Source organism: Equus quagga, chromosome 8 (assembly GCF_021613505.1).
Source record: "Equus quagga isolate Etosha38 chromosome 8, UCLA_HA_Equagga_1.0, whole genome shotgun sequence".
Taxonomy (NCBI): domain Eukaryota; kingdom Metazoa; phylum Chordata; class Mammalia; order Perissodactyla; family Equidae; genus Equus; species Equus quagga.
In genome coordinates, this window is record NC_060274.1 from 40,138,091 (window position 1) to 40,165,194 (window position 27,104).

At 38.6% G+C, this 27,104-nt stretch overlaps 1 protein-coding gene across 1 annotated transcript in view; it reads left to right on the forward strand.

Annotated features, from left to right (window-relative positions):
- The first annotated feature begins 6,478 nt into the window (after window positions 1-6,478).
- STK17A (serine/threonine kinase 17a) overlaps window positions 6,479-27,104 on the forward strand; it is a 37,980-nt gene continuing 17,354 nt past the window's right edge. Inside the window, exons 1-2 of the mRNA XM_046669856.1 lie at window positions 6,479-6,820; window positions 16,343-16,555. Coding sequence (XP_046525812.1) covers window positions 6,612-6,820; window positions 16,343-16,555 — 422 coding nt within the window. The 5' untranslated portion in view covers window positions 6,479-6,611. The remainder of the gene's footprint in view (window positions 6,821-16,342; window positions 16,556-27,104) is intronic.

A 27,104-nucleotide genomic window follows, 5' to 3' on the forward strand; every position in this document is an offset into this window, starting at 1 on the left:
GACTGCAATTGGGTCTGAGGAGTCAATGGGCCCTGTTACTGGGGGCATAGACAGGTGTGGCTCCTCCTGGGTCCCTTGGTAAAAGGGGCTGGTAGCAGAACCATGGAGAGCAGAACTGGGCTGAGTTCACAAAGGGACAGAGCTGCTTCTGTTCCACAGCTGGGACCCAGTCGAGGCCTGCCAGTGGTGTAGCAGGCTGCCTTCTCAAAGTGGCCCTGCTCAGTCTTGGGTTCCACTGAGGTCCACAACCTTCTACCTAGATCCCAAAATTCCCAAAAAGCCACTTTTGTTTGTGGGTAGCTGCCAAATATTTGTTTCTGTGGGGGAATATGGGCTGGGAACCTTCCATTCCACTATGGAGTATTTATTTTAAAAAATAAAGCTTTAAAAAAAATTTTCACTCAGTTTAATCATAAGAGTAATATATAATCATTTAAGGACATTTGGAAAGTACAAAAACTAAAATAAAATTACTCAACAATAGTCACATTACTCAAAAAGAATCACTGTTAAAGTGGTAATTCCATGTCATCTCTTTTCAATGCACTTCTAAAATATAATATACAATAGAAACAATTTTGAATCTTTTTTTATAGCTATCATTGCAAAAAAAATAAAGTATAGTGCAGTGTTATTAAATTCCTCTAGAAGTGTTGCATAATAAACTATCAGGTAAATATATCATAATTCATTTAAACATTCCCTTGCTGAGAGACATTTAGAATGTTGCACATTCAATTCAACCACATTTATTGATCACTATTTACGGAGTGTCACTTACACACACTGAGGGTACAGAAATAAATGGCCTCTGTCCTATCTAACCGTGAAAAGAGAAAATAGAATGCTATTTGATAAAGATAAGCTCAGGTTGATAAGGAAGCAGGTGGGCCAGGTTCTATGTTACTCTGATAGAATCAAGTAAGGTGCCCTGTAGAAAGTGATATCTGAGTTCTTAGAAAAATACAGATTAGAACAAAAGAAGGAAATAAAAAGCACTTATGTTTTTATCTTTCCAAACTTTCCCTCTATTATTACTAACGATGGCCATCGAATGCCTTAAAAATCTTTGCCAATGTTACTGGCAAAAATGGAAGTCCATTGGTTAATTTATATTTCTTTGATTCCTGGTAAATTTAAACATTTGATATGGATTTATTATATTTGTCCCTTTAAAAATTGTCTCTTATTTTCTTTGTCTTCTTTCTGATATAGTTTTAGCATACTTCTTATTGATTTGTATGTTCTTTATATATTTAGGGTATGATTTTTGTCTATGATGGTTTTGAAAATCTTTTCCCAGTTTGTCTGCCTTTTAATTTTGTATATAACATCTTTCGATATACAAGAATTTTGAACTTTTAGATAGTCAAATATTTTTCTTTGAGACTTTTTTTTCCATGGCTTTACTGTTTAGAAATTGTTTCTCCTTTAGAAATCAGCTAATTGTTATATATTATTTCTTTGCAGATTTTACAGTTTAGGCTTTTTTTCCACACATTTAAGGACTTTAGAAGATTTGGGGCTTATTTTAGTTTCTTATATGTTGTAACTCTATTTCAAAAGTATGTATTCTGTTATGTTGAGTTGTCTTATCTCAAAATATATTTTAATATTTCTTAGGAAAATTCTCTCCTTACAAACTTTCTTTTCCAAAACTTCCCTTGCTATTCTCATTTGAACATTCCTCATAATGAACTTTGGGATAATTTTAACAAATTTCAGAAGAAATCTTTTTGGGATTTATTAAAATTTTGTAAAATATAGTGATTGATTTACAAAGAATTGCAGAGTCTAATCTCTTCATCTAAGAACATGCTAAGTGTCTCCATAAGTCTTATTTTACGTCTCCTAGAATAATTATATTCTGTATAATTATAAAATAAAAAGGATTGTTTCTTCATGCTATACTTTTCATTCTGGTGAAAATGGGATAATTTCCCCATTATCTTGCATGCCTCATAGGGTTTATATAGGAAAGCTGTTGCTATATTGTTATTAGATCTAATCACCTTTCTTTAATTTCTTAATTTTAATATTTTTCAGTTGGTTCTTTCAGATGCTCTAGAAATGTACTTGCATTGTCTACATTTAATAATTTTACCTTTTCCTTTCTGACCATTTTAACTCTTCCCTTTCAATATTAGCGCCCTTGTAGTCTGAATTGCCCTGTTTAGGTTCTCTACTGCCACAATGAATAGGGTGGTGAGAGCAGGTATCATTGTGTCCCTGACTTTGATGAAAATGCTTCCATAAGTTTTTGAGAGATATATCTTATAAGTTTAGAAAATTGCTTTTTATCTCTAGGTTGCTAAATTTTTTTAATTAATCATGAATGGGTATTGAATACTATAAAATGTTTTTTCCAGTATTTATTAAATTGATGGGATTGCTTTTCTCCTCTAATCCGAACATGTAGTGAAACTTCCTTACATTCTTGGCATAAAATCTGTTCTGTCATGTTGCATCTTTTAATATATCAATCGAATTAATTTTATTTAATATTTCTGAGCCTGGGTTTTTCCCATGGCTTAAAAATTCCTATAAAACAGACTTTAGAAAATTGAGGTATAATTTAAATTCACTGATCTCAATCAGATTTGAAATTGCACACACCCATGTAACCCATAGCCCTGTGAAGGAACAGGACATTCCATCATTTCAGAAAGTCCCCTCTTGCTCCTTTTCAGGCAATCCTCTCCACCCCTCAAATCAAACCCTCTTCTGATTTCTGTTACAATAAATGAGAAGGGAATTAATTAATTTCCGAGCATTTGTCGTTTTATAGAGCTTTTGGCTGTGGTTGTAGTTGCTGTATATCAAAATGTTAGGTAACATTTGGTTTCTTGCTTAATTCCAGTATGATCATAGAATATACTCTAGAACTTCAATCCTTTTAAAATGTCAAAATGTGTTTTATGACCCAGTACCTAATCAAGAAATGTTCTCTTTGCACCAAAAGGACGTGTATTCTGCCAAGTTTTTGAAGTGTATTCAAGTGTTGTTCAAAACCGCTAATAACATTTCTATATAATTTTTTTTTGTCTGCTTGTTCTATCAGTTACATACAGGAATGTGTTAAAAATTTCAGGTTATGATTGTGGATTTGTCTATTTCTCCTTTTAGGCCCATCACGTTTCTTTATATATTTCCATGCTATATTTTTCAGACCAAACAAATCTAGACTTGTTATAACTTACTGACGGATTGATCTTTTGATCATTAAGAAATGTTCCTCTTTATCTCTAGTAATGCTTCCTGCATTAGTGTTTGTTATAAAAATGTTTGTTGTTAAAATATACTTTGTCTAATATTTGTATAGCTACACTATTTACGTGGCATAATTCTTTTTATCCCTTTACTTTCAACCTTCCTGTAACTCTCCATTTAAGGTGTCACACTGAAGCAACATACACCTGAGATTATTTTTTAATCCTGTCTACAATCTTTGTATTTTAACCGGGGCTATATTAAATTCCATTTATAGTTAGTGTAATTGCTGTTAAACAAGACAAACTCCTGTTGTTTAAATGGGTCATTTTATTATTTTTTTTCAATTTATCTTCTTGTTTTAAGTTCCTTTTTCTTTCTTTCCTTGCTGCTTTTGGATTAAACATTTTTTATTATTCCATTACCCCCCTCATTAACTTGTTATTCATTCCTTTTCTATTATTTTAGCTGTTACTCTAGAGACTATAATATTCATTCTTATTTATTAAAGGCAAGTACTTTGATCAGGTCCCATACAATGCTAGGACTCAGCACACTTTAATTCCATTTACTCCCACCCTGCTCTTGTGCTATTATTGTGTATATTTTAATTCTGTACATACTCAAACCCCACAAGACATGAATTTATTGTTTTATACAGTTGGTATAAATTTATACCTAGCCATATATTAATCCTTTCATTCTTCTTCATTCCGTCAGACATCTCCATGATTCCATTTGGGATTATTTTCCATCTGCCAGAGGAATTCCTTCTGGAATTTCCTTTCATGCAGGCAGGTCAGCTGATGATCTTAGTGTTTGTTATAAAAATGTTTGTGTTTTATTTTCAATTTTGAAGAATACTTTTACTGGGTATATAATCTAGATGGGCAGCTAATTTCCTTCAGCACTTTGAAGGTATTTGAAAGCCTTTAGACTTCCATTGTTCACTTGAGAATAAGCTCTTGATCTTCTTGTTGCTCTTTTGCAGGTAAAATATCTGCTTTCTCTGCCTATTTGTAAAGATTTCTCTCTGTCTTTAATTCTCCATAGTTTAGTATGATCTGCCTGGGTATGGTTTTCTTTGCTTGATATCCTGCTTGATTTTCATAATATTTCTTGATTCTCTGCGTTGTCATCTTTCAATAGTTTTGAAAAATTGCCAGCCATTATCTTTTCAAATATTGCTTCTTTTCTTTTTATCTCTCTCCTCTCCTCTGATACTTCAGTCTCATGTGTGAGAACATTTTACTACATATCGCAAGTTTTATTCTCTTTTCTGGAATTTATGTCCTTTTATTTCCCATGTTTCATTTTGCATATTTTTGACATATTAAATTCACTAATCAGGTTCACTAATTCTTCCTTAAGTCGTATCTAATCTACTATTAAACCCATCCATTCAGTCATAGTTTTAGTTTGTGTCGTCGTCCCGCCCCCTCCCCCGCCAATTCCGAAAATTCCATTTTATTCTTCTTTGGAGTTCTCAGTACTCTGCTGAAATTCTCTATCTTGTCGTCTAATTTCTTGAAGATATTAAGCAGAAATTTAAAGATCTGTCTTTAAAGTTCAAAATCTGGATCCCCTGCTTACGTATCTCTATTTTCTGTTTTTTTCTTAGTTTTTAAGATAATTTTTTTGCGTGTCCCCTTTTTAAATTAAGTGCCAGATATTGTGTATGAAATATTGTACAGATAATGTGTAGCTCTGAATGATGTTGTTTTCCTCCAGAGGGAATTTACTGTAGCATTTTGAAGCCGTTCGTCAGTCCTCGTGAGGGCTGGTCTATTTCTCTTTTACCAGTGCTCCTAGGACGTAGCCCGTCAGGGTTCCCACTGAAAGTCTAGAGTGTTCACCAGCTCCTCCGCCTTGATAGGTCCTAAACTCTAATTTTTTGTCTCCCCAGTCCCATAAGATGGCTGAAGCTCTGCTTACGTTCTCACCCTTTCAATCGTTGCCTTAGAATCATCAAACACCTTATGGGGAAAGTGGTACCATTCTGGGCTGCCCTTCGTTTCAGGATGGTAATCATCCAAATCGTTGCTGCTTTTGAAGCTCTCTGATGTTTCAAGCAGACGTCTGTTTTAAAAATGTTGCCAATTTTTCTCAGTGGGAGTATTAGTCACAAATAACTAGTCCATCATTGCCAGAAGCAAAACTCTATTGGAAGACTTTGGGCAGAGCAGTGACATGATCTGACTTAGATTTTCAAAAGATCGCACTGATTACCTTAAAAATAAACTACGTGAGATTGGGGAGGAAAAAGGATGGAAGCAGGCAGTTCAGTTCTTGTGCGATCACAATAACCTAGACAAGAGATAATGGTGACAATTCATTGTGGCAATGTGGCAATCGAGAAGTGATCAGATTCTGGATGTATTTTGAAGGTAAAGCCAAGAAGATTTACTTGCAAATTGGATGAGGGTATGAGAGAAATAGAGGAGTCAAAGCTGATCCCAAGGTTTTTGGCCTGAAAGACTGAAAAGATGGAGCTCCCATTTACTAAGATGGGGAAAACTGGGTAGAGGTGCACTTGCGAAGGACGATCCAGAACTTACTTTTGTGTACGTTAGGTTTGAGATGCTGATTTGACAGCTAACTGGAGACCCCCTGAAGTTCAAGGAATGGCTGGGAGCCGGAGACATAAAGTTTCTGGTCCTGAGCATATGGATGGAATTAGTCTTAAGACTGGATTCTTATCTTGAAAGTTAAATATACTCTCACCTTGAAAGTTAAATGCAGAGAAGAAGACTACAAACGGTACAATAGTGCCTATTTCATAGGGCTGATGAGAGGGCTTAATAATATTTATCCAACTCCTGCCTCCAGATCCCCCTCCCAGGGGTACGAAGGAACCGGGGTCCCGGGGCAACTCCCAGACCCAGCGTGCTGTACAGCAACCCGGATCAGAGTCTCAGAACCCCTCCCCAAACGCCCAAGGGAAAGTGGATCGTGAGCTCCAGCAGGCAGTTCGTATGCCTCTCATTAAGAGAGGGCTCAGATTTGGGAACTCTCAGATGCTCAACAGGTGAGTAACCGGCTGACACAGCCGGCCCTTGGGCAGAAGGGTTGTGCTGTTCGTCGTCTCCGGGTCGCCGGGGCGACCCCCAGGCTGCACCTTCTCCCCCTGGGCTGCAGAGGGCGCGCGCAAGGCGCCCGGCGCTCGGGACCCGGCGGGCGCTCCGCGGGGGGCGGGGCGAGGGCGGGGCCAAGGGCCGGGGCGGGGCCGAACGCGGGGCGGGACTGCCGGGAGCCGGCCCGCCGCAGTCTGAGCGCGGCGTGGGGGCGAGCGGGTGGCCGGGGCTGCCTCAGAGGCACGCAGGGCACCTGGAAGCCGGGCCGTTACCCGCCGGCAGCGAGGAGGGCGCCGGGCGCCGGGCAAGGAAGCGCGCCCGAGCACCATGATCCCGCTGGAGAAGCCGGGCAGCGGCGTTTCCTCGCCGGCCGCCGCCTCAGGCTCGGGCCGGGCCAGCCGGGGTCTGAGCGCGCCGCGCCGGCCGCCGCCCCCGCCGCCCCAGCCCCGCGGGCTGCTGACGGAGATCCGCGCCGCCGTGCGCACCGAGTCCTTCCAGGAGCGCTACAGCCTGAGCCCGGGCCGGGAGCTGGGCAGGTGAGGCGGCCGGGCGGGCGGTGATAAGTGCGGGCGGCGCGGGGGCCGATAGCGCGCGCGGGCGGCGCCCACGCTCGGGTGCGGGCGGCGATAGGGCGGCCGGGGCGCGGGGCCACCCTCCGCGGAGCCGGCGGCGCCCCGCGAGCGTCAGGTTTGCGCGGCGGTGGGGGTGGGGAAGCCCCCGACGACAGGTGACCAGAACCTGGAGCCCTTCCTCCGCCCGGGCGCTCGCCGCATCCGCGGTCGCTGGCCGAGGGGGCGTGGGACCGCGCCGGCGACGTCGGCGCGGGGGGCGAGGGTGCAGTCGCTGCCGCGGCGGCTTGCTTTGCCCGTAAGCCCTTGCGGCTGTCGCCGGCTCCTTCTGCGGCGGGACCGAAAGAGAGCATCGGGCGTGACTGCTTCCGTTGCCCGGAGCTGTGCGGCCTGACGGCAGCTGCCGCCTGCTGCCTGCGATTTCGGTTTCTTGGTTTTGTGCTAGTTTAGTTCTAAAACGTTCGGGTCCCTGTGCCCTAAGTTCAGATTGGTTTCATTCATAGGCTCTCAGCTCTTGTCCCCCCTTTCTGCTCTGCCGTGAGCCGGCCCTGGCGCCCTCCTCCCCACCCCTCTCGGTTTTTGTAGGAATAGAGAGAGCTTACAACTTGGTCTCTTTAAAGTTGTAAAAGGCGGCGTCCGCTGGGCTGCCTGACGTTTTTATGTTGAAGTGGCTGATGCAGTGATAAGTTTGGGGCCTGACTCCCTTTTCCCTGAGAACAGTTTGGAGAAGTCATCAGAAGCACTGGCCTTGGGGTCAGCCCCGAGCTCACAGCCCTGCCCTGCTTGCAGCGCGCGCGTTTGGGGGTGACTCAGAATGCCCGGCCGCACACTTGTCCCCCGTGAAGTCAGTGTCACCGCCGCCCGCCCTCCCGGGGGTCGTGAAGCCGCCGCGCGTGCCCTGGCCCGGCACGGGGCGTTCAGTAGTGCTCGCTGCTGTCGCAGACCTTTGTCAGGATTGCGAAGGAGCGCCGTGTTGTACCGAGGAAAGGGCCTGGCGGTCGTGACAGCCTTCATCTGGAAGCGTCTTGGAAAAGGAGGGACTTGTAGCATTGCTTACAAACAGCGTTAGAGATGCACTGCTTTACAGATACTAAGGTAGCTTTTAGAAGTCGTTTTTTCTGGAGGAGAACCTACTTTAAAAATGCCTTCCGTATTCCAAATGCTATCAAAAGGGAAAACGTCTGAGGAACAAGATTTACTGCGCTGTGCTAGGGACTAATTAACTGGATCTGTGCACACTTCAAGTGTGACACAAGAAGACAGAGCTACTCACTCAGCGAGCGATTCTAATTCGTTGAAATTCCAGACACTAACCTTAATTTCTTGAAAAAGGAAAACTAAGACTTTCTATTATTTAGTTGAGTTGTCTGGCTTCATTCCACGAAGGGAAAACTGGCATTACAAAATTGAAACGTCTTCAGGCGGCAAGCGCTGTCTTGCAGACTTTGTAACAAATGTGAAAAACTGATTTGCACCCTACCAGGTGTTGTGATTCTAATTCCTCCAGGAATGTTTCTTTCAACTTTTGTTTTAACACCTCTCATAAAGTTAGCTTGCCTGTGAGGGGCGGGGGAGGGGGGGGGGTGTGTGTTTTATGGTTGTGACATCTTCTACATCTTTTTTTACATAAATTTCTTTACGAAAGTAATGTCTTGAAGCAGTGAGCAATGCAGTTAGACACTTGATATAAGAACCTAAACTGAAAAATAAAATTTATGTATTTCTTTCTGTCTGGTTTTCTTTTTCATCATGGAGAAGTTTAATGCGTGGTTAAGAACATGGTCTTGGGAGTCCGTCTGGTTGAATCGTCGCTCTTTACTTGCCAGCTCTGTGTACTTGAGTAGGTTACTCCATCATTGGTTGCCTCGTGGAGTTGTTGAGAGAATTAAATAAAACCCATCTGTAGCATTAAGGCTGCGCTTAGGTTAGGGGGAGCGTTCAATATGTGTAATCACTTGTGTAATTCAATGAACGTTATTTTACGTGTAACCAGAAAGCAAAAATAAGAAAACCTGCGCGACCTCAAAATATGCTTCTGTCTCTGGCAAAAGTAATGAAATCTCATTGCAACAGACACAGGAACTGTTTAGAAGTCTCAGGAAGTAAAAGTTCTGTTTTGTGTTATAAGCAGGCTTTGTTTAAGGTTTATAAATTTGCCCTGTATATTACGGTTTTGACATAATTGAATGTGTTTATGTACAGTCCTTTCTGTAGTAAAATAGGAAAGTTGCCTCTTTTTCCAACTGTTAACTCTGGCTGCATTTGGCATATAACTAATTGATCTCAGGCTGATTTACGACTTACGGAATTGCCCATGTTATATTTTAATGATGTGGTGGGAGAGCCATCATTTTTCCTACTGCATTGTAGGAATACTACTTACTTCATGCAGTACCAAAAAATCAACTCTTTTTATTCTGTGGCTTCTCATTTAGTTGAAAATGTTGAAGAGGGGTGAAGAGCCAACTGTTCAAACACAGAAATTGAGTTCTTTCAGGAGTTGCCATTATTTTATCTCACAGAAATATAAAGCTTTCAGTGAAATGGTTGTTTGAAGAGAATTTTTTACATGGTCAATATTGATTCCATAGTGATGACGGGATGTGATGTTGAGTATTTTAAGAGATGTCGCATTCTTTCACGTCTCCAGCAGAGCCCATAGCAACCTAAATGTGGGTAAATATATGATGTAAAATCTTTTTTATTGCTTGAAGCTTGACTTGTTACTCCTAAGGCTTGTTACCTTTCTTTGAGTCAGGATGTGTGCCAATGTAAACCGCATTAATGACTGCAAGGCACAGAAGACATGACCTTGTGTTCTCAGAATTTTTTCACGATGTTGATTTCCCTTGAGCTTATTGATAGTGTAGGAACAGAAAGATGTTTCTGAAAATTTATACTAATGTCACATCAAAATGATGTCTTACATGTGTTTTCATTCTCTTCAACTTTAACATTTTTTGATCTATTCACAAATTTCGTCTTAAGAAAAAAAATTTTAAAGCCAGAAGAACACCTTTTATTATTTATGTTATTACATACTCATAGTTGAATTTTCCTCTGGGGAAAAAAAGATATAAATATGAGTTCTCTGCTGGAAGGGGTACATCATAAGTGTTTGGGACTTTACAGTTTTACAAGTGCTTTCCCCTGCATTATCTCATTTAATTCTCATCACAAGTGTGTTTGGAAAGTCCCAGTTTTCAGATTAGAAAACCGAGATGGAGATAGATTGTCTTGTGAGAGATGGCTGACCTGGCACTCTTAACTTTGAAATCACTTTCATTGTGCCACAGATGTTTCTCAAAGAATAATCTGTAGTCTATCTTGTAGGTAAAGCAATTTCCATAGTTTTTATGCGAAGACACATTAATAAGTTCGTAATTGAAATAAACCTTACCAAGCTTCAGTGTCATCTAGTTCCCTCCCTAGTTGGGCCTTGTGGTAGATAGGGATGTCCTAGCTCATTCTGCTCAGAGCAATTGGAAGTGACAGGAAGAAGGAAGGATTTTTTGTCAGAGAAAGAGAAGAATTCAAGCTGAAGGGGATGCAGGGGTGGGCGTATTTCAGGAATTGTGTGTTCTTTACGTAGATTCATGGCTGCAGGTAATGGCTTCAGGTTTTGTGCCTTATGACTACTTAAGCATGTGTCATAAATTGTAAGTTATAATTTCTTAAATAATATTATCCATGTAGAAACTGCCTTGTTTTAGGACAAATATTATTTAAGATTACTTGGCAGCTAGTCGTTAGTTTGAAGAATATTTATAAACAGTTTTGGGTAATCTGATGTTTTTGGATGGATAAAAAGCTTGGCTCTTTGTGGTTCAGCAGCAGATGGTACTTAGGAAGTATGGCTTCTGCTCTAAGGCAGATACTTCATTCAGTCAACTGTTAATTTTTAAAAGTTGGGGCTTAGAATGTTAAAATTAAAATCTTAATTTGAAATATATAAAGTTAAGGATTTAATGAATTTCAGCCTCTTTACAAAACTTGAAGTAACAAAATTATATAAAATCTGCTTATTGAACCAAATGCATCAGGAAACTATAGTCATTGATTCACCTATTCGGTAAGGAAGAAGGAACTAGATTTGTTGAGGGAATTTATGCATCAAGTAGAGAGTTCAAATTAGATCACCTCCAAAAGTCCTCTAATTACAATACTCCTCTATTACAATAATTTGTAATAATACAAATTGTTATCGTTATCATAGGTCTGAAATTAGTGCCCAAAACAAGAAAAATGGCTACTGTTTACTGATTACTGATCATTTGCTGAATGCCACGCACTTTAGAGATATAATTTTGTTTAGTCTTTACTACCCTACAAGGTGAGTACCACCAACCTCATTTTACAGATGAGGAGTCTGAGGCTCGGAAAAGATGAGGAAATCGCCCAAGAGTACACAGTTACTAGCTGGAATTTAAAACTGAGTGTGACTTTTAAAGCCCTGCCTGTTCTTGTCACTCATGCTGATGTCTGATCTGATGGACTCACTGATTTTTACACTTAGGGTCAACAGATATTTTATGTTTTCTGTTGTTTTCCTTTCAGAGGTAAGGAACACAGAATCTATTCTAGGTCTTTCTTGAATAGAACTTCTTTACATGTAAGGCATCACCCCAATGCTGTTAAGCAAATATTGTCCTTATATATTAAGCACATCAGGCACTTTGCTAGGTTGTGGAAGTTATTCCTAAATGTAACAGATCAGTCACTGTTCCCTTCATAGACAAGATGACGTGCCACATGGGAAAATCTTCTGGGGAAAATAACATTTGAGCTGAGCCTTACAGAATGGATGGAATTTCAGTAGTAGTGATGACAGATACTCCAGCCATTGGCAATAAAACAAATAAGCAAGTGACAGAAAAGTTCAGTGAGAGAGAGAGTGGCAAGTAGTCCAGTGTGGCTAAACTGTAGTTTAGTAAATGAGGTTAAGTTGCCATAGAACTTTCATTTAACATCATAACAAGAAGAGTATATGTATTCAGGATGCTATCTGATATCATATTTGAGCACCCGCCATGTGCAGGGTACTGGGGAGATACAAAGATGAATGATAAGTGAGGTCCCTGGAACTCATAGTCCAGCTAGGGAGACAGTCATCGTGCAACAGATTGTAATATGTCAGACCAATTTAAATAATAAAATACAGGTGGAAACAAAGCACATTCTAGTCATCTACGATCAAACCTAGAACCTCAGAGATCACATTTATTTTGCTTCCTCTGTATACCACTCAAATTAGCATCTACAGTTTTTTATCTTTACCTGAACCGTATATATTCTATTATCTGTTCACCTTTGACTGTAACCCAACACTGGAACTTTTGTTTTGAATCTATCCAGTAAGTAGAATTCTCTTTACAGAGAAAGGCACCTCAGACTTCTCCCATCCAAAGCTAACCCCTTATCTCCCACCGAAACCTTTCATATTCATCTCTCATTCAATGTTACCACATTTACCCAGCACCCACGCTCAAAGTCTACGAGTCATCCTCCACTTCCACCTTGCCCTGCTCTCAGCTCTGCCTGCAGCTCAGTCTGGCTGTCAGGGAATGCTAATGAATCTTGACCTTGAGTGTCTTTAAATGCGTTCTCTCTTCCCAGCTTCCACTACTGCTACTTTAGTTCAGAATTATTTTATTGGTTTCCCTAGTTTCTAGTTAATACTTGGCAATACTCTCTTTACAACACTATCAGAATTATCTTTTTAAAACAATTATCTTATTTTAAAAATTCTAATAGGTGTCTATTTTTACCCTGATAAAGCTCAAACTCCTTATGTCATTCCTACCTAAAGATGCTCACCATGCCTTCTTAAGCATTACCAGTTAGGCACTGGTAATGCAGAAGTAAGTAAAACCTAGTCCTTGTTCTTAAGAAGCTTAGACCGGTGGGTCTCACGCAGATGTCACCTCCTCTTGTTATAATTGTGTATGTATCTTCCCTTTCCCACCATCCTGGAATATGTTACCACCGTTGAGTAGTTCTGAAATGTGTTCATTTCTGAATTCCCCCCAAAAATTGTTTAGTGAAAACCTGAGTTCTCAGTTTAGCGTGTGGTAGTGAACTATAGATTTGTGAAATGAATGCAGATCTCTGAAAATTATAATGACTGTGTAGTCCAGGAAGAATTTTGGCTTAGTCAACAAAGTAGATGTGCAACAGACATCTTATGCCCTTTGAACCTCATCAGCCTCAGGTCTCTGTACATAACTGTGGCCCTTAGTGTCAGAGAAATATGTTTATTTTGTGCTTTGTAGAGGCCTTAATAACCTGAAGTTAAGGGTTGAGACACAGTCACAATTTTTACGATGAAGTGATGGTAAAGCATGCATTTTAGAGCCTTTTTGGGGTGTGGAATTTAGGGACACTGTGACAGCATAATTCTTAGTGTGTTCTAGAACTCTGCTCCTTTAATGCTGAAGCTCACATTCTCTGTCCTGTGTGAGCAGACCCGGAAATCTCTTTTTATCTACTTCTCACTCGTCCATGAAGAGTGTTCAGTTTCCTCCCTTGCACTAATCGTCTAGGGATGAAGGCAGTGCATGTTCCCTCAAACCTGTGTGACGTGCGGGTCTGCTGTCGGGCTTGTTGATGTGCAGGAGCAGAATGACGGAAGGGTGTTCTTCAGTGTGAGATAGTGTGGGTGGCACACTGCTGCTTTTTATAAGGCTCACAAGCTATGTGGAATGACTTTTATATTTTTAAATGGTTGGAAAAAATCAAAAGAAGAGTAATATTTAATGACATGGAAGTTATATTGAAATCCAAGTTTCGTTGTCTGTAAAGTGTTTTTTGAAACCCAGCCACACTCATTCGTTTGCCTGTTGTCTACAGCTCCTTTCCCTCTGCAACAGCAGACTTCAGTAGTGACAGAGACCATCTGGCCAGCAGAGTCGAAAATATTTGCTATCTGGCCCTTTACAGAAAAGTTGGCCAACTCCCAGTGTAGTGCCAGACAGAGTGGGAAGAAAGGAGTAAACCTAAAGCTGTGAGGAATGCTTCCACGGAAACAGACGTGGGGTCCAGAGTAGTCACTGGTGTGAGAGGAAAGCAGTGGGAATTGCTCTGGTGACCCAGAGAAATGGATGCAGGGCTGCAGACGTGGAGTAAGTATAGGTCTCTTCCCTATATTTGCCTCTGGTCCCTGAATTTAACAATGTCTCTTCTATAACAAGGGTTCCCAGAGTTTGTAGGTTAGCGGTGTGAATCCATTTCTATGTTGAGTCCCTTGTCTTCCTGTCTGGTCTTCAAAAATACACATTCAGGCCAGATGCTAAGTAATGTTTTACTTTCTGCACAGTACTGTATTGCCTCGAATTTTAGGTGTGCTAACAATAAACATTTGTATGTTTGATGTGGGAGCACTTTGAAGGCAGTTCACCTGAGTCCTGTCTAATTTACCGGGAACATGCTTGCTGTCGATTATATTTTGGTCAACTTTTTACAAATTAAACTTTCTCTTTTTTCTCTTCTTTTGAAACTTCTGACATACAGGTATGAAAAAAAAAATCAAATTATTAATGACTTTTGTTCTCTTTCTTAAAAGAATCCAAAGGTCTTTAGGAGCCTTTTGAAACTTGATAGAGATGTTAGCCTAATGACTTTGTGGGGTAAAATAAAAGGAGGAATTGGTCTGTGATGAATATGTGTGTGGTGTGTGTGGTTTAATCTCTCCAGTATCTGTAGAAGTCTTTTACATTTCTGTCAACAAAAAAGAACTTTAATCTGAATAAGGGTGCTGTTAGGTAGATTGTTGCCTAATTGAGCAGCTGTAGGGTGATCCCTAAGGATTGTCACTTAACATTTTTATTACTGATGATAACAAAAATATAGAGAGCATGAAAATCATATTTGTGGTTAACAATAGCTAGGAAGGAAGAATTAGTACTCAAAATTATGTCAGTAGTCTAGAATGCTGGGCCAAAACTTAGCAATTAGAATTTAATTTTTTTTAAACATTTTTAAAATATAGTATGAGGACACTGGCTTGAAAAATTTCAAGTGGAAAAAAGGTCTAGGTAGTTTATTTATCAGCCCAATTTGAAATATGAAAAACCTGTTAAGTTGTTTTAAAACGCAGTATTAGGTTGTGTTGTGCCAAGATCAACAAAATAAGAATCATGGAACACTTTGGTCAGATTATGGTTGGAGTAGTTGCTTCAGATTTGGTTGGCACATGTTATCAGCAGTTCTGATCAACAGCAATGTGAGGAGGTCTAAAAACCTTATGGGGATGAGGAATGATTGGAAATTGGAAAAGGGAGTGGCAGTTAACAGATCCTGTTAGCTGTGTCAATATGTGCTAGACGGTCCTGGGGAAGAGAGAATGGATCTTTCTGTAACAGGTCGTGTTAGCTGTGTCAACATCTGCTAGACTGTCCTGGGGAAGAGAGAATGGATCTTTCTGTACTGCTTGGCCAAAGACCCAGACCACAGCCCTTCACTTGAAGTCAGGTTTAGGCCTGTAATGAAAACCTTATTAAAATACATGGGCCCGAGAGTGGAAGAGACTGTCACACAGTTTGAAAGAAGGCATTGGCATTGGCATTAGGTAAAAAACTATGTGATTTCTAAGTTGTCTTCTCACTGAAGGATTGGATATTTATGGGTGATGACTGTCACAACTTAATGATTTGTTTGATTAATAATATTTTATTGAGCACTTACCATGTAGCAAGTGCTATGCTAAGCAGTTGACATGTATTATATACTTTAATTCTCACAACAACCCTATGAAGTAGATTCTGTTTGTGTCATCTTTTACAGATAAGGGAAATGAGACTTTAAAAGGTTAAATAAGTTGCCCAGGATTACGTGTCAAGTAAGTGGCCGAGCCATTTACTGGATTCAAGCCCATATCTGTCTGATTCCAGAGCCTCGTACCCTTCATCAGTACACTATACTCATTCCCCTGTGCGACTTGCTTATTTCTCTAATAGGAGATGGTAGTGTAGCGTATCAAATGATGCTTTTTGCATCTAATCTCTGTAGGAAAACTACATATTTCCAGCTGATGGCTGTAGTTGAAATGCTATCGTGTAAGTGAGATCCTGAACTTTCATAATTTTGGAAAGTGACACTGTTCTTTTAGAGTCAACTAGTGATAATGAAATTTATCATTTTAGGAATTCTGATAACCAGTTTCTCTTATAAAATCAGATGGCTTTTTTTTAAGATTTAAATCATTTTTATGTACAAATTTGCAAAAAAAATATTTTTATGTGTAATTGCAAAATATATTTTTAGTATTTGATTATTATCTATTTAGAAGAATGAATTTTGCAGGTTTACAAATTACATTTTATTTGATTATAGATATACCCTATTAAATTCCTAGGTGATGTTGCTACTTTTGTGATTGAATGTGACCTAGATTTGAATATCCACTGATGAGTATTTGGAAATTTTATTAAAATTTACCATCTCTGGAAAGTTGTCAGCTCTTTAACGGTGAATGTTTTTGTTTACTTCTAGGGGGAAATTTGCAGTGGTGAGGAAATGTATAGAGAAAGATTCTGGAAAAGAATTTGCAGCAAAGTTCATGAGAAAAAGAAGAAAAGGCCAGGATTGTCGGATGGAAATAATTCATGAGATTGCTGTACTTGAACTAGCACAGGACAATCCGTGGGTCATTAATTTACATGAAGTCTATGAAACTCCGTCAGAAATGATCTTAGTTCTGGAATAGTAAGTATTGTCTTCCTTAGATTGAGTTTGTTTGATATTCCACACTTCCTTTACAGGATGCCGCTCTCTGTGATAATGTGGCAGGGCATGGTTCTCTGGAAACGTGAAGATTCTTCAGAACTGTTTCATATGTTCCTCTCATTAATTTGATATGTTCCAAATTTGCAAGGATGCGTGTATGTTAGATTTTTCATTTTCCTCCTTTAATAAAATTCTTCTCACATTAAAGGTCTCTTAGGTTCTTATTAAAAGCATTCTTAAGAAGGTAAGTGATACCAAGATAATGTTAAAATAAAAGTCATTTTACAATCCCTCACATGTTCGTATAGTCTAAGTTAATCTCCTTTCTTTCAGAAACCGTTGTTTTGATTCATACCAGTTTTCAGTTTAAGTAAGTAGGGACAGCAGAGAAAACAGCTTTGGAAAATGAAGGACAGTTTTTTCTTCTTAAGAAATCCTGTTTTCCTCTCTGTTTCTCCTGCCAGAGGAAAAGATTGATAGATTTGAATACTTTAAAAGCCTTAATGCATCAATAAACAAGAAATGAGAAGACAAACTCAGAGAAAAATAGTTCTAATATGTGTTCTCCCAAAATGATTAGATTTCTTTAATATGTAATTAGATCTTACAAATATACACAAATATGCAAACCTCCTATTTTAAAAAAAATGGACAAAGGATATGAAGAGAAATTCCACACAGACACATAATATGTAAATGGTCTATGCATACGTGAAAAATATTGATTCTTCTAATTTTTACTATGTAAATCAAAAAATAAGTTGTCAATTTCACCCAGTAAGATTGGCAAACATTATAAAGAAAAGTGTTGTTCGTGGGTTGAACCATCTGATTTATACTACAGGTGGGAGTATTAATTGGAGCAACTTTTCTGGAGGACAATCTGGAGTATGTATCAAAAGCCTTAAAAAATGTATACTCTTAAACCCAGCAATTTCAGTTATATAAGCTTTTTCACAAGAAAATAATCGGGCACTTGTTCAAAGATGTATTACAAAAATCTTCAGTGTAGCATTATTTCTATAACAAAAAAGAAATAATTAAATGTTTAATAGAAAGGAGTTGGTTAAATAAGTGATGTCATAAAATGGATTACTAGTCATTGAAAAAGATACGGTAGATGTAAATCTATTGACAAAGATTTTTTAAAATATTGTTAAAAAGAAAAAAAACATGTTACAAAATAATGTATCCAGTATTATCTTGTTTTTATTTAAAAGTTTATAGAGGGAAAAGTCTGGATGGCTAAAATAGTGCCTTCCTCTTGATAATATAATTCAAGAGCATTGTGTCCATTTATTTTAGTTCAGTAATTTCACTTGTAAGAATTGTTTCTAAAGAAATAAAATGTGAACAGTGAGAAGCACAAAAGTGTTTTCCACAGTGTATCTTTAATTATAATAGAAATATCCAAAAATGATGGAATGGTTAATAAATGTATATGTGAATTTTATCTCAAAGTTGTTTTTTAATTTAAAAAAAGGTTCGTTTAGGAATCTCATATCTAAGCCCCCTGCTTACCTAGATTTTCGGTTTCCAGTTTGTTTTGGAGATGATCCAGGCAGAATTGGGAATTGATCTAGAAAAGACCCTCTGAAGTACTATTCTCTGACCAAAATCTCCTTGTTGCTGTCCTGTTCTCACAAACCCTGCCCTGCAGCCTTTAATCTTTGACTCGTCTCCGTTCTTCCAGTCTTTGAGCCAGCTCCTGACTTTTTTCTTTCCTTTTATTCCCTTCTCTTCTTTAGCAGTTATTTCAACTAATCTCTCACCAGCACCTCACATTATTTCCTTCTTCCTCTTGGTCTTCCTCTGCAACTCGTTTCACCAGTTTGAAAACTGGGACCCATGCTGTGTGTCCCGCCTCCTCGTGCACGTTCTTGGGAGGACTTGGGTCGTCTTTGATCTGCTTATTACACGAGTTCCATCCTCAGCTGGGCTCTTGGTATGGTTTGGTAATTCTTTACCTAATCTCTCATTAGCATCCCCCCAGGAGCTCAGCAAAACCTTTAACACACATACCGTGTCGCCCACTCCCATCTTGTGTTAGACACCTAGCCTTTCTCCCCTTTGTGGAGAAAGTAAAGGCCCGCAGACACCTTCAGCATCCTTCTGTACCACGGTCACCCGCCTCCGTTCTGTTTGAAGGCAGAGATTCCACTACTTCACTCCAAGGCTAAAACCTTTACTTACGTCCCTTAATTCTCTTCCTTCCTTTTCTACGAGCTGTGTTTTGTTTTTTAGTTAGTCGTCTGACCTCTCTCAGAGTTTCAGTCCCTCCTCCTGCTGTGGTTCTTTTCCCTCCGTCTTCTGGTGTTTCAGTCTCTTCTGTCCTGAAATTCCTTTCCTCAGCTTTGACTCTGCTTGAACTGTTGTCCTGCCTTTCTCTTTTCTTTACTGCTGTAGTCCTTAAAGGAATAGTCTGAATTTACAGCTGTCCTCACCTTCCAGTCAGTTGTGTTCCACCTTATTGATCCATTCATCTGTGCATGTGCCAACACTCCATTACCTTTCCATCTAACACCGTCTGCTCTTCTAAAACTGTCATGAGGTCATCCGCCCTGTTTGCCAAAATCAATCTCCTCATTTTAGTATTCGTTCTACTTCTTACTTTCTTTAAACATTTGATATTACACCTTCTTTCTTGAAAATATGTTCTTCCTTGGCTTTCATGACCCTATTTTTTTTTTTTTAAATCTTCTCTTCCTCTCAGAGCCTTTTACCCTTCCACTGTAGAAATACAAACGCTCCCAGAGTTCATTGGTGTTACTGTTATCATCCATTTATATTCTGTACATTTACCCTGAATAGTAACAGTGTGTTTTTTGTGGCGTCTGCTATTATTTACGTGCTGATTATTTTCAAATCTTTGTCTCCATCCTCAGACCTTCTGCTAAGCTCCAGCTGCCCACTGCATATCCCCGTATCCAACCAACCTCATTATCAATTCAGGATCAATATGCGTGCACTCCTGCATTGCCCTTCTAATGAGTCTTGTTGCCCGTTTCCACTGGTATCTGCTTTTATTTCATTGGTCAATCTAGGAACCTTGAATCTATCCTTGATTGCTTTACTGCCTTTAACACTTGTGTACGATGTATTACCAAGTCTTCCACTTAAGCCTCTCCCCTGTTGGTCCCTTTTTCTTTGTTCTTGCTGTTCCTCCTCTGTATCGGGTCCTCATTGTCCCTCCAGTTGACTATCACAGTAGCTTCTTAGTGGATCACCCTGGCTTCAATCCTAGCACGTCTCTCAGGCTGCTGTTAGGTAACTAAAACGTAGATGTGGCGATATTATTCCCTTGCCTGGAGACTTTTGGTTGCTTCTCTTGTTTCAGTGATCCTGTTTTTAGAATCACAAATCAGTATGATTTGGTCAGAAATTTTTGTGTTCTACTTTTGTTTAAAGGGGAAGTCTTAGAAATGCACTTTGAACATTGAGATGTCAAAATTCTCAGCCATGTCAATAGATGGTTGTTAGAGAAACAGGCAGGTTTATGATCACTGTATCAGAGACTTATTCCATATAGACTTAAGCACCTGTCACGTGCACTAGAAACTAGTAGGTGCTGGTAATATAAAAGTGAAAATCACAAAGCCCCTGCCCTCCAGATGCTTGCTTAGTGAAGGAGGTGTAAATGATTGCAGCAGTGGTGGCGTTTGACTAGAAATTCTTGCTAGTTGCTGCGGGAACGTAGACAAAGTATAATAGTCAGAAAGGGTTAAGAATTTACTATGTGCCAGGCACTGTGCTAAGTCTTTCAGCCAGCTTTATATGCATTATTTATATGCTTTATACACATTATTTATAAATATTATTTAAAAAAATTTTTGTGGCTTTATTGAAATAAAATTGACAAAACATTTTGTGAGTTTGAGGTGTACAGTGTTACTTTGATAGACATCTGTTGCAAAATCATTACCGCCATAGTATTAGCTAACACCTGCATCACGTCCCATAATTACCATTTCTTTTTTGTGGTGAGAACATTTAAGATCCACTCTCTTAACAACTTTCAAGTATATAATACAGTATTATTTACTGTAATCACTATGCTATACATTAGATCTCCAGAACTTATTCATCTTATAAATGGAAGTTTGTACTCTCTGTCCAACATCTCCCCTTTCTCCCCACCTCCCAGCCCCTGGTAAACCTGCATTCCAGTCTCTGTTTCTTTGAGTTTGGCTTTTTTAAATTCCACATCTAAGTGATATCATACAGTATTTGTCTTTCTCTGTCTGACTTATATCAGTTAACATAATGCCCTGAAGGTCCATCCATGTTGTTGTAAACTTGGCAGAATGTCCTTCATTCTCATGGCTGAATAAGATTCCATTATATATATGCCACATCTTCCTTGTCCCTCCATCCGTGGACAGACGTTTAAGTTATTTCCATATCTTGTATATTACGATTGATGCTTCAGTGAATATGGGAATGTAGATATCTCTTCAAGATCTGTTTTCATGTCTTTTGTATTTATACCCAGAAGTGAGATTGCTGGATATATGGCAGTTCTATTTTTAATTTTTTGAAGAACCTCCATGCTGTTTTCCATAGTGGCTGCACCAATTTACATTCTCACCAACAGTGCACAAGAGTTCCCTTTTCTCCACAGCCGTGCCAACACTTGTCTCTAGCTTTTGATGATAGCCATCCTTACAGGTGTGAGGTGATATCTCATTGTGGGTTTGATTTGCATTTCCCTGATGATTAGTGATGTTGAGCACCTTTTCATATACCTATTGGCCACTTGTATGTCTTTTTTGGAAAATTGTCTATTTAGTTCCTCTGCTCATTTTTCAATGGGATTATTTGGTTTTTTGTTTTGAGTTGTATGAGTTCTTTATGTATTTTGGATATTAACACCTTATCAGATACATGATTTCTCCCATTCAGTAGGTTGCCTTTTCATTTTGTTGATAGTTTCTTTTGCTGTGCAGAAGCTTTTTAATTTGATGTAGTCCCACTTGTTTATTTTTGCTTTTGTTGTCAAATTCAAAATAATTGCCAAGACAGATGTCAAGGAACTTACCTCCTATTCTTTTTTCTCAGAGTTTTAAGGTTTCAGGTCTTAAATTCAAGTTTTAATTCATTTCAAGTCACTTTTGTATATGATGTGAGGTAGGGGTCCAGTTTCATTCTTTTGCATGTGGTTGTCCACTTTTCAAACATCATTTATTAAAGAGACTATCCTTTCTCCATTGTATATTCCAGGCTCCTTTGTTTTGAAATAATTGACCGTATGTGGATTATTTTGTTTCTGGGCTCTCTGTTCTGTTGCATTGGTGCATGTGTTTGTTTCATGCTAATTCCATACTGGTTTGATTACCATAGTTTTGTAATATATTTTGAAATCAGGAAATGGGATGCTTCCTGATTTGTTGTTCTTTCTTAAGATTGCTTTGGCTATCCATACAAATTTTAGGATTGTTTTTTTCTACCTTGGTGAAAATGCCATTGGAATTTTGATAGGAATTGCATTGAATGTGTAGATTGCTTTGGGTAGTGTGAACCTTTTAACAGTATTAATTCTTCAGATTCATGAGCATAGAATATCTTTCCATTTATTTGTGTCTTCTTCAATTTCATTCATCAGTATAAGATACTTTCAATGATAGTTTTCAGTGTACTGTTAGTTTTGTTGGTTAAATTTATTCCTAAGTATTTTTTTTTTTTTGATGCTATTGAAAATGAGATTTTCTTCATTTCTCTTTCTGATAATTCATTGTTAGTGTATAAAAATACACTGATTTTGGTATCTTGATTCTGTATCCTGAAATTTTACTGAATTCATTTTATTTATAAATTTTAGAACAAGATTTTATATATGAGGGAAAAACTCACAGAAATAATCAACCTAAGGTCACACCGCAAGTGGAGCCAAGACTCAGTCCAGGAGTGTGTGATTCAAAAGCTTTCAGCCATATGTTGTGCCACTTCGCTCTGCCTGGGAGACTGGAGCGCTTCAGCATTACAGATACGCTAGCCCATCATTGCCTCACTCAGGACTTTTCACCTTGTTTTGACCTCATCCCATATTTTTCTCTTGGTTTCTAGTCTACCTCATCTCCCACTAGTCCTTCTCTGACTTCACCCTGTGTTCTAGGCATACCTTTCTTGTCGTAGTGCTTAGGGATGCCCTTGGCATTGTTTATGACAAGACATCTGTGTTGATTTTTGGTTCCTCTATAAAAATGTCTTTTTAAAGATTTTTCTCTTTGAGCAATTTGGTTTTCAGCAATTTGAGCATAATGTTCCTTAACTTTCTTTGTGTTTATCCTACTTGGGATTCTTGAGCTACTTGGACCTTTGGGGTTATAGTTTTTATCAGATTTGGGAAATTTTAAGCTGTTTTTTTTTTTTAATTTTTTTTGCTCCATCTCTCTTCTCTCGTTCCTTCAATTATGGTGTGTTAAACTGCTTGATATTGTTGCCCAGGTCCCTGGGGTTCTGTTTACTTTATTCAGTCTTTTTTTCCCTCTCTCTGTACTTTAGATTGGATGGTTTCTATTGCTTTGTCTTAAAATTCATTGATTCTTCTGCAGTGTCTGATCTGCCTTAAAGCCCATCCAGTGAAAATTCCATTTTAGATACTTTATCTTTCATTGCTAGAAGTTCCATTTGGTTCTTTTCATACCTTTCATCTGTCTCCTTTGTTTGATCATATTTTACTCTACATGCTTGAGCATATTTATAATACCTTATCTGCCAGTTCCATCACCTCTGTCACTTCTGGGTCTGTTTCTATTGCTTTCCTGTTAGTTGTGGGTTGTAATTTGTGGCATTCTCAGAGGTCTGGTAAGTTTTGGAAGGATGACATACCTTCAGAACATCACAGTGTTGAGTGGATTTTATGATCTTCCATTAAAGAACGGTGACATTTGTTTTGGCAGGCAGTTAAATTACTTGTGGATCAGGTGTTCTAGGGCGAATCAAGGGCTACTTTGGCCTTATCACTAAGATGTAGCCCTTCGAGGAGGAGTTTGCTGATTGCCCCATGGTTGCTATGATTTTCCTACTCCAACTGGACAAGATTCAAATAGCTCATTCTGTCCTCTGTGAACACTGGAAATTGTTCACCTTATAAATTCCCAGCACTTTTTTGCCTGATCTTGCAGGTCTCACCCTATGCATGCGCATATTAGTATTTTGTCTAAGACTCCAGGATATAACTAAGCAGATGTCTGGAGAGCTTTCCATGTAGCTCCCTCTTCTCTGCTGCTATGAAACCCAGCTGCCTTAGCCCTGCCAAACTCCCAGTCTGTCTCCTCAGTTTAGCAAGGCTGCCGTATTCTTCTTGGGCCTGTCCCTGACCCTGTACTACGTCCATAATTTACCTCCAGGTAAGAAGACAGAGAGAGAGTAGGGCTCAGCTTGTTTGTGTCTCTCCTCTCAGGGATCGTGATCCTAACTGCCTGTTGTTCTAATGTCTGAAAATAGTTGGTTCATATACTTTGCTCATTTTCTAGTTGTTTATGGTTAGAGGGCAAGTTCATACAACTTGGCTGAAAAAGGAAGTAGCTATTTATCCTTTTGTGAATGAACCATGTATTTTTCACACCAGCATGCCCTTATACGTGTGTTCACTCTGCGTCGGATGCGCTCCTACCATTTCATCTAGCGGATTCCTATTCATTCTTCAAGGCTCAGAATGTCATCTGTCTAAGATTTTTTTCTCCTTCCTTTCTAATTAATTGCTCAGTTGCTAAATTATCAAATCACTTGATATATAATTTCACACCCATATATATTTATGCATATATATTCTTAACATTATCTTTCATTTTTCTCTCCCCTATCAGTACATGAAGTTTCAGACATACTTATTTATAATTTCTCTTTCTATCCCTAGCATATAGCACTGGGCCTGACATATTTGGTTGGTGTTTGTTGAATGTGAATAGTGAGAGAGTAAAGATCCAGACTGGACCTCTAATCAGGATAGAAATGGAAATGCTAGTTAGATAGAAAAAGGAGTGTGTGGTGTCTGAGGTTGGGAGCTATGATCTAGCCAAGGTGCAGGCACCCAGGGAAGCTGAGTTACCCTCAGCCTCTAAACATCGTTTACGTGGCTTTGCTTAATGTTGGTCAAGAGATGCTTAACCCCTGACTCTCTAAGGACCACTAGAAAGTTGAAATTAAAAGTTCTCAATATGTTTTGTAAAAATAATTTTTGTGTAGAATTTATGAAAAGTTTTTGAATTAGTTTTTTTATAAAAAATTTTGATGAAGAGTTATCCGAATTAACTTAGTTTCTGAGTAACTTTGAATTAGTGAAAAATTAGCACTCCTAGAGTAAGTGTATTGTCATATAACTGTGGGAATCTCGCTTTAGTTAAAAGACAGGCACAGCAAAATTCTTAGTGCTTCTCTAGCTTCTTTGTGAAGGAAGGTACTTTATGTGAAGTAGTTTTTAATATTCTTATATTTTCTGTTACCATACTTGACAGATGCTTTTAACATCTCAAATTGTTCTTCGTAAAATTTCACTTAGTTCCTTTAGTTAATATGACACTTAGTTCATGGGTCAAGCTTACATCTGAGCAGGGGACAGTGTGATGATTGCGCGTTGTATCGAGAGGATATGTAGGTCTTCCTGATCGCTCCAGGCTAACTGGTACACCTTTGTGTAATAGTCTGCATTTAAAGTACATCCTTGAACATTTTCAGAAGACTGTAGTTTTGCACTTCACATTTTGTGCTTATGTAGATTACTTAAATTGTTGGGAAAAGAGAGGAAACCCTTTTGTTAAAGCAAGAATGGGTAAATTATAGTGGAAAGGACTAGTAATAAATTGCTCTTAAATTTTAGATAAAGAAATCTTTGTATTTATGTAAATGGACCTCTGTTGAATTTTATTGTGGATGGTAATGATGAGCTGAGAGACCCAGAGGACAATAAATTGTGATTGAGAAACTTTTTCAACCAAGATGCAATTCCTTGTTTCAGTTGAGGAACGTAGACAGTTCTGAGTGTCACTGTAAATTGTGGCCTTTGTGCGCAGAGCTCTGTGGACTGTGCGTTAATTACCTCGTGGTGCGTCTCTAGCTGCTTGGGCCTGAGTTGACTCAGCTCAACTGGAATTTTGCTTCAGGTCATCAAATTTCTATTAACCGTATGCAGTACTGCTAGGCTATAATGAACTTACTCTTTAGTTTGGTTTTAAACTTTCACCATTTCCTCTCTTATGAGTTATACATTACTTTAACTTTCCATGAATATGTGATGACCACTTTATGGTTAATTATGTAAAAATTGTTTTGATATTTTCATATATGGTTTTTTCATACTGTAATCAAAATATGATAAGTCGGTTGTGTATGTTTAACCAAAATGAAAATCTCATCACCCAGTGAATTATTTTCTTTCACTTTCATCACCTGCAACTTTTCAGCTAAACTTAAATATGATCTTACCGATTTTGGTGAAAAATTGTGTTTCCTTACATGGACAGAATTTGGAAAGTAGCTTACCTCAATAAAAAAGAAGGAAGGAAGGAAGGAAGGAACTGTGTTATCTTATGAAAGGGAAATGAATAAGTACCTCTTGTTTGACAGCAGCGTGGCTGTTTGAAGTTATATATTTCATGTTGATTTAATAGCAACTTCAGAGAAGCAATCCAGTCTTTTTTTAACACATAAAGAAAATTTTGAGATATGATATGAGCTGTCATTTAGGGTAAGAATGAATTGTTTAAATATGGAATTTCTGAAGAGAAATAAAAATTTTTTAATGTTGAGTTTTCCCTTATTGGCAAAATTATTTGGAGGGGAGAAAATCTGAGGTGCTTTGGCCAGAAGGTGGAAGAAAGTTTAAATCAGTGCTGCTCTTTTGGTGAGCGCGGGCTGTAGCTGTAAAATCGTGAATGCACGTCCCCTTCACTCCAGCCCTTGAGGCCCGGCATCTCCCCCTGAGAACTACTGCACATGAGCAGACAGAACCTTTAATGCGCCTTCTCCTCACAGCATTCTTTATAATAGTGAATAATTAGAAAAAACTAAGTGTCCTGGAAAGGGGAATGGTTAAGTAAACTATGGTTTATCTATTCACATGGATACAAGAGTTAGAAATTATGAGATAGATAACTATAAAACCACCATGGAAAGACTCTTAAGACATGTTTAAGAAAAAAGTTGTATAACAGTATCAATAGAATGTGTCCTATGTTGCCATTTATGGGTTTTTTAAATCCACAAAACTAATATTTTTATATACATTTAAATATGTTTTTAAAACCTCTGGAAGGATATAGTACATCAAAGTGGTAACAGGGCTTACCTCTGAATGTGGCTCTAGGATTAGGGAAAGGGTCTTCAATGGGAGGCATTTCTTTATTTTCATTATTTGCATTTTTTACAAAAATAATATTTCTATGTATTCTGTAACCAAAAATTCTTGAGAAATTTTTACTTGAAAGTGTGGTAATATGTTTACAATCAAAGTTTAATTCTTGACGTTCTTAAACTGATGTTTTTGTTCAGCTTTGGAATTGCTCATCTTAGCTCATATTAGAGACTTCAC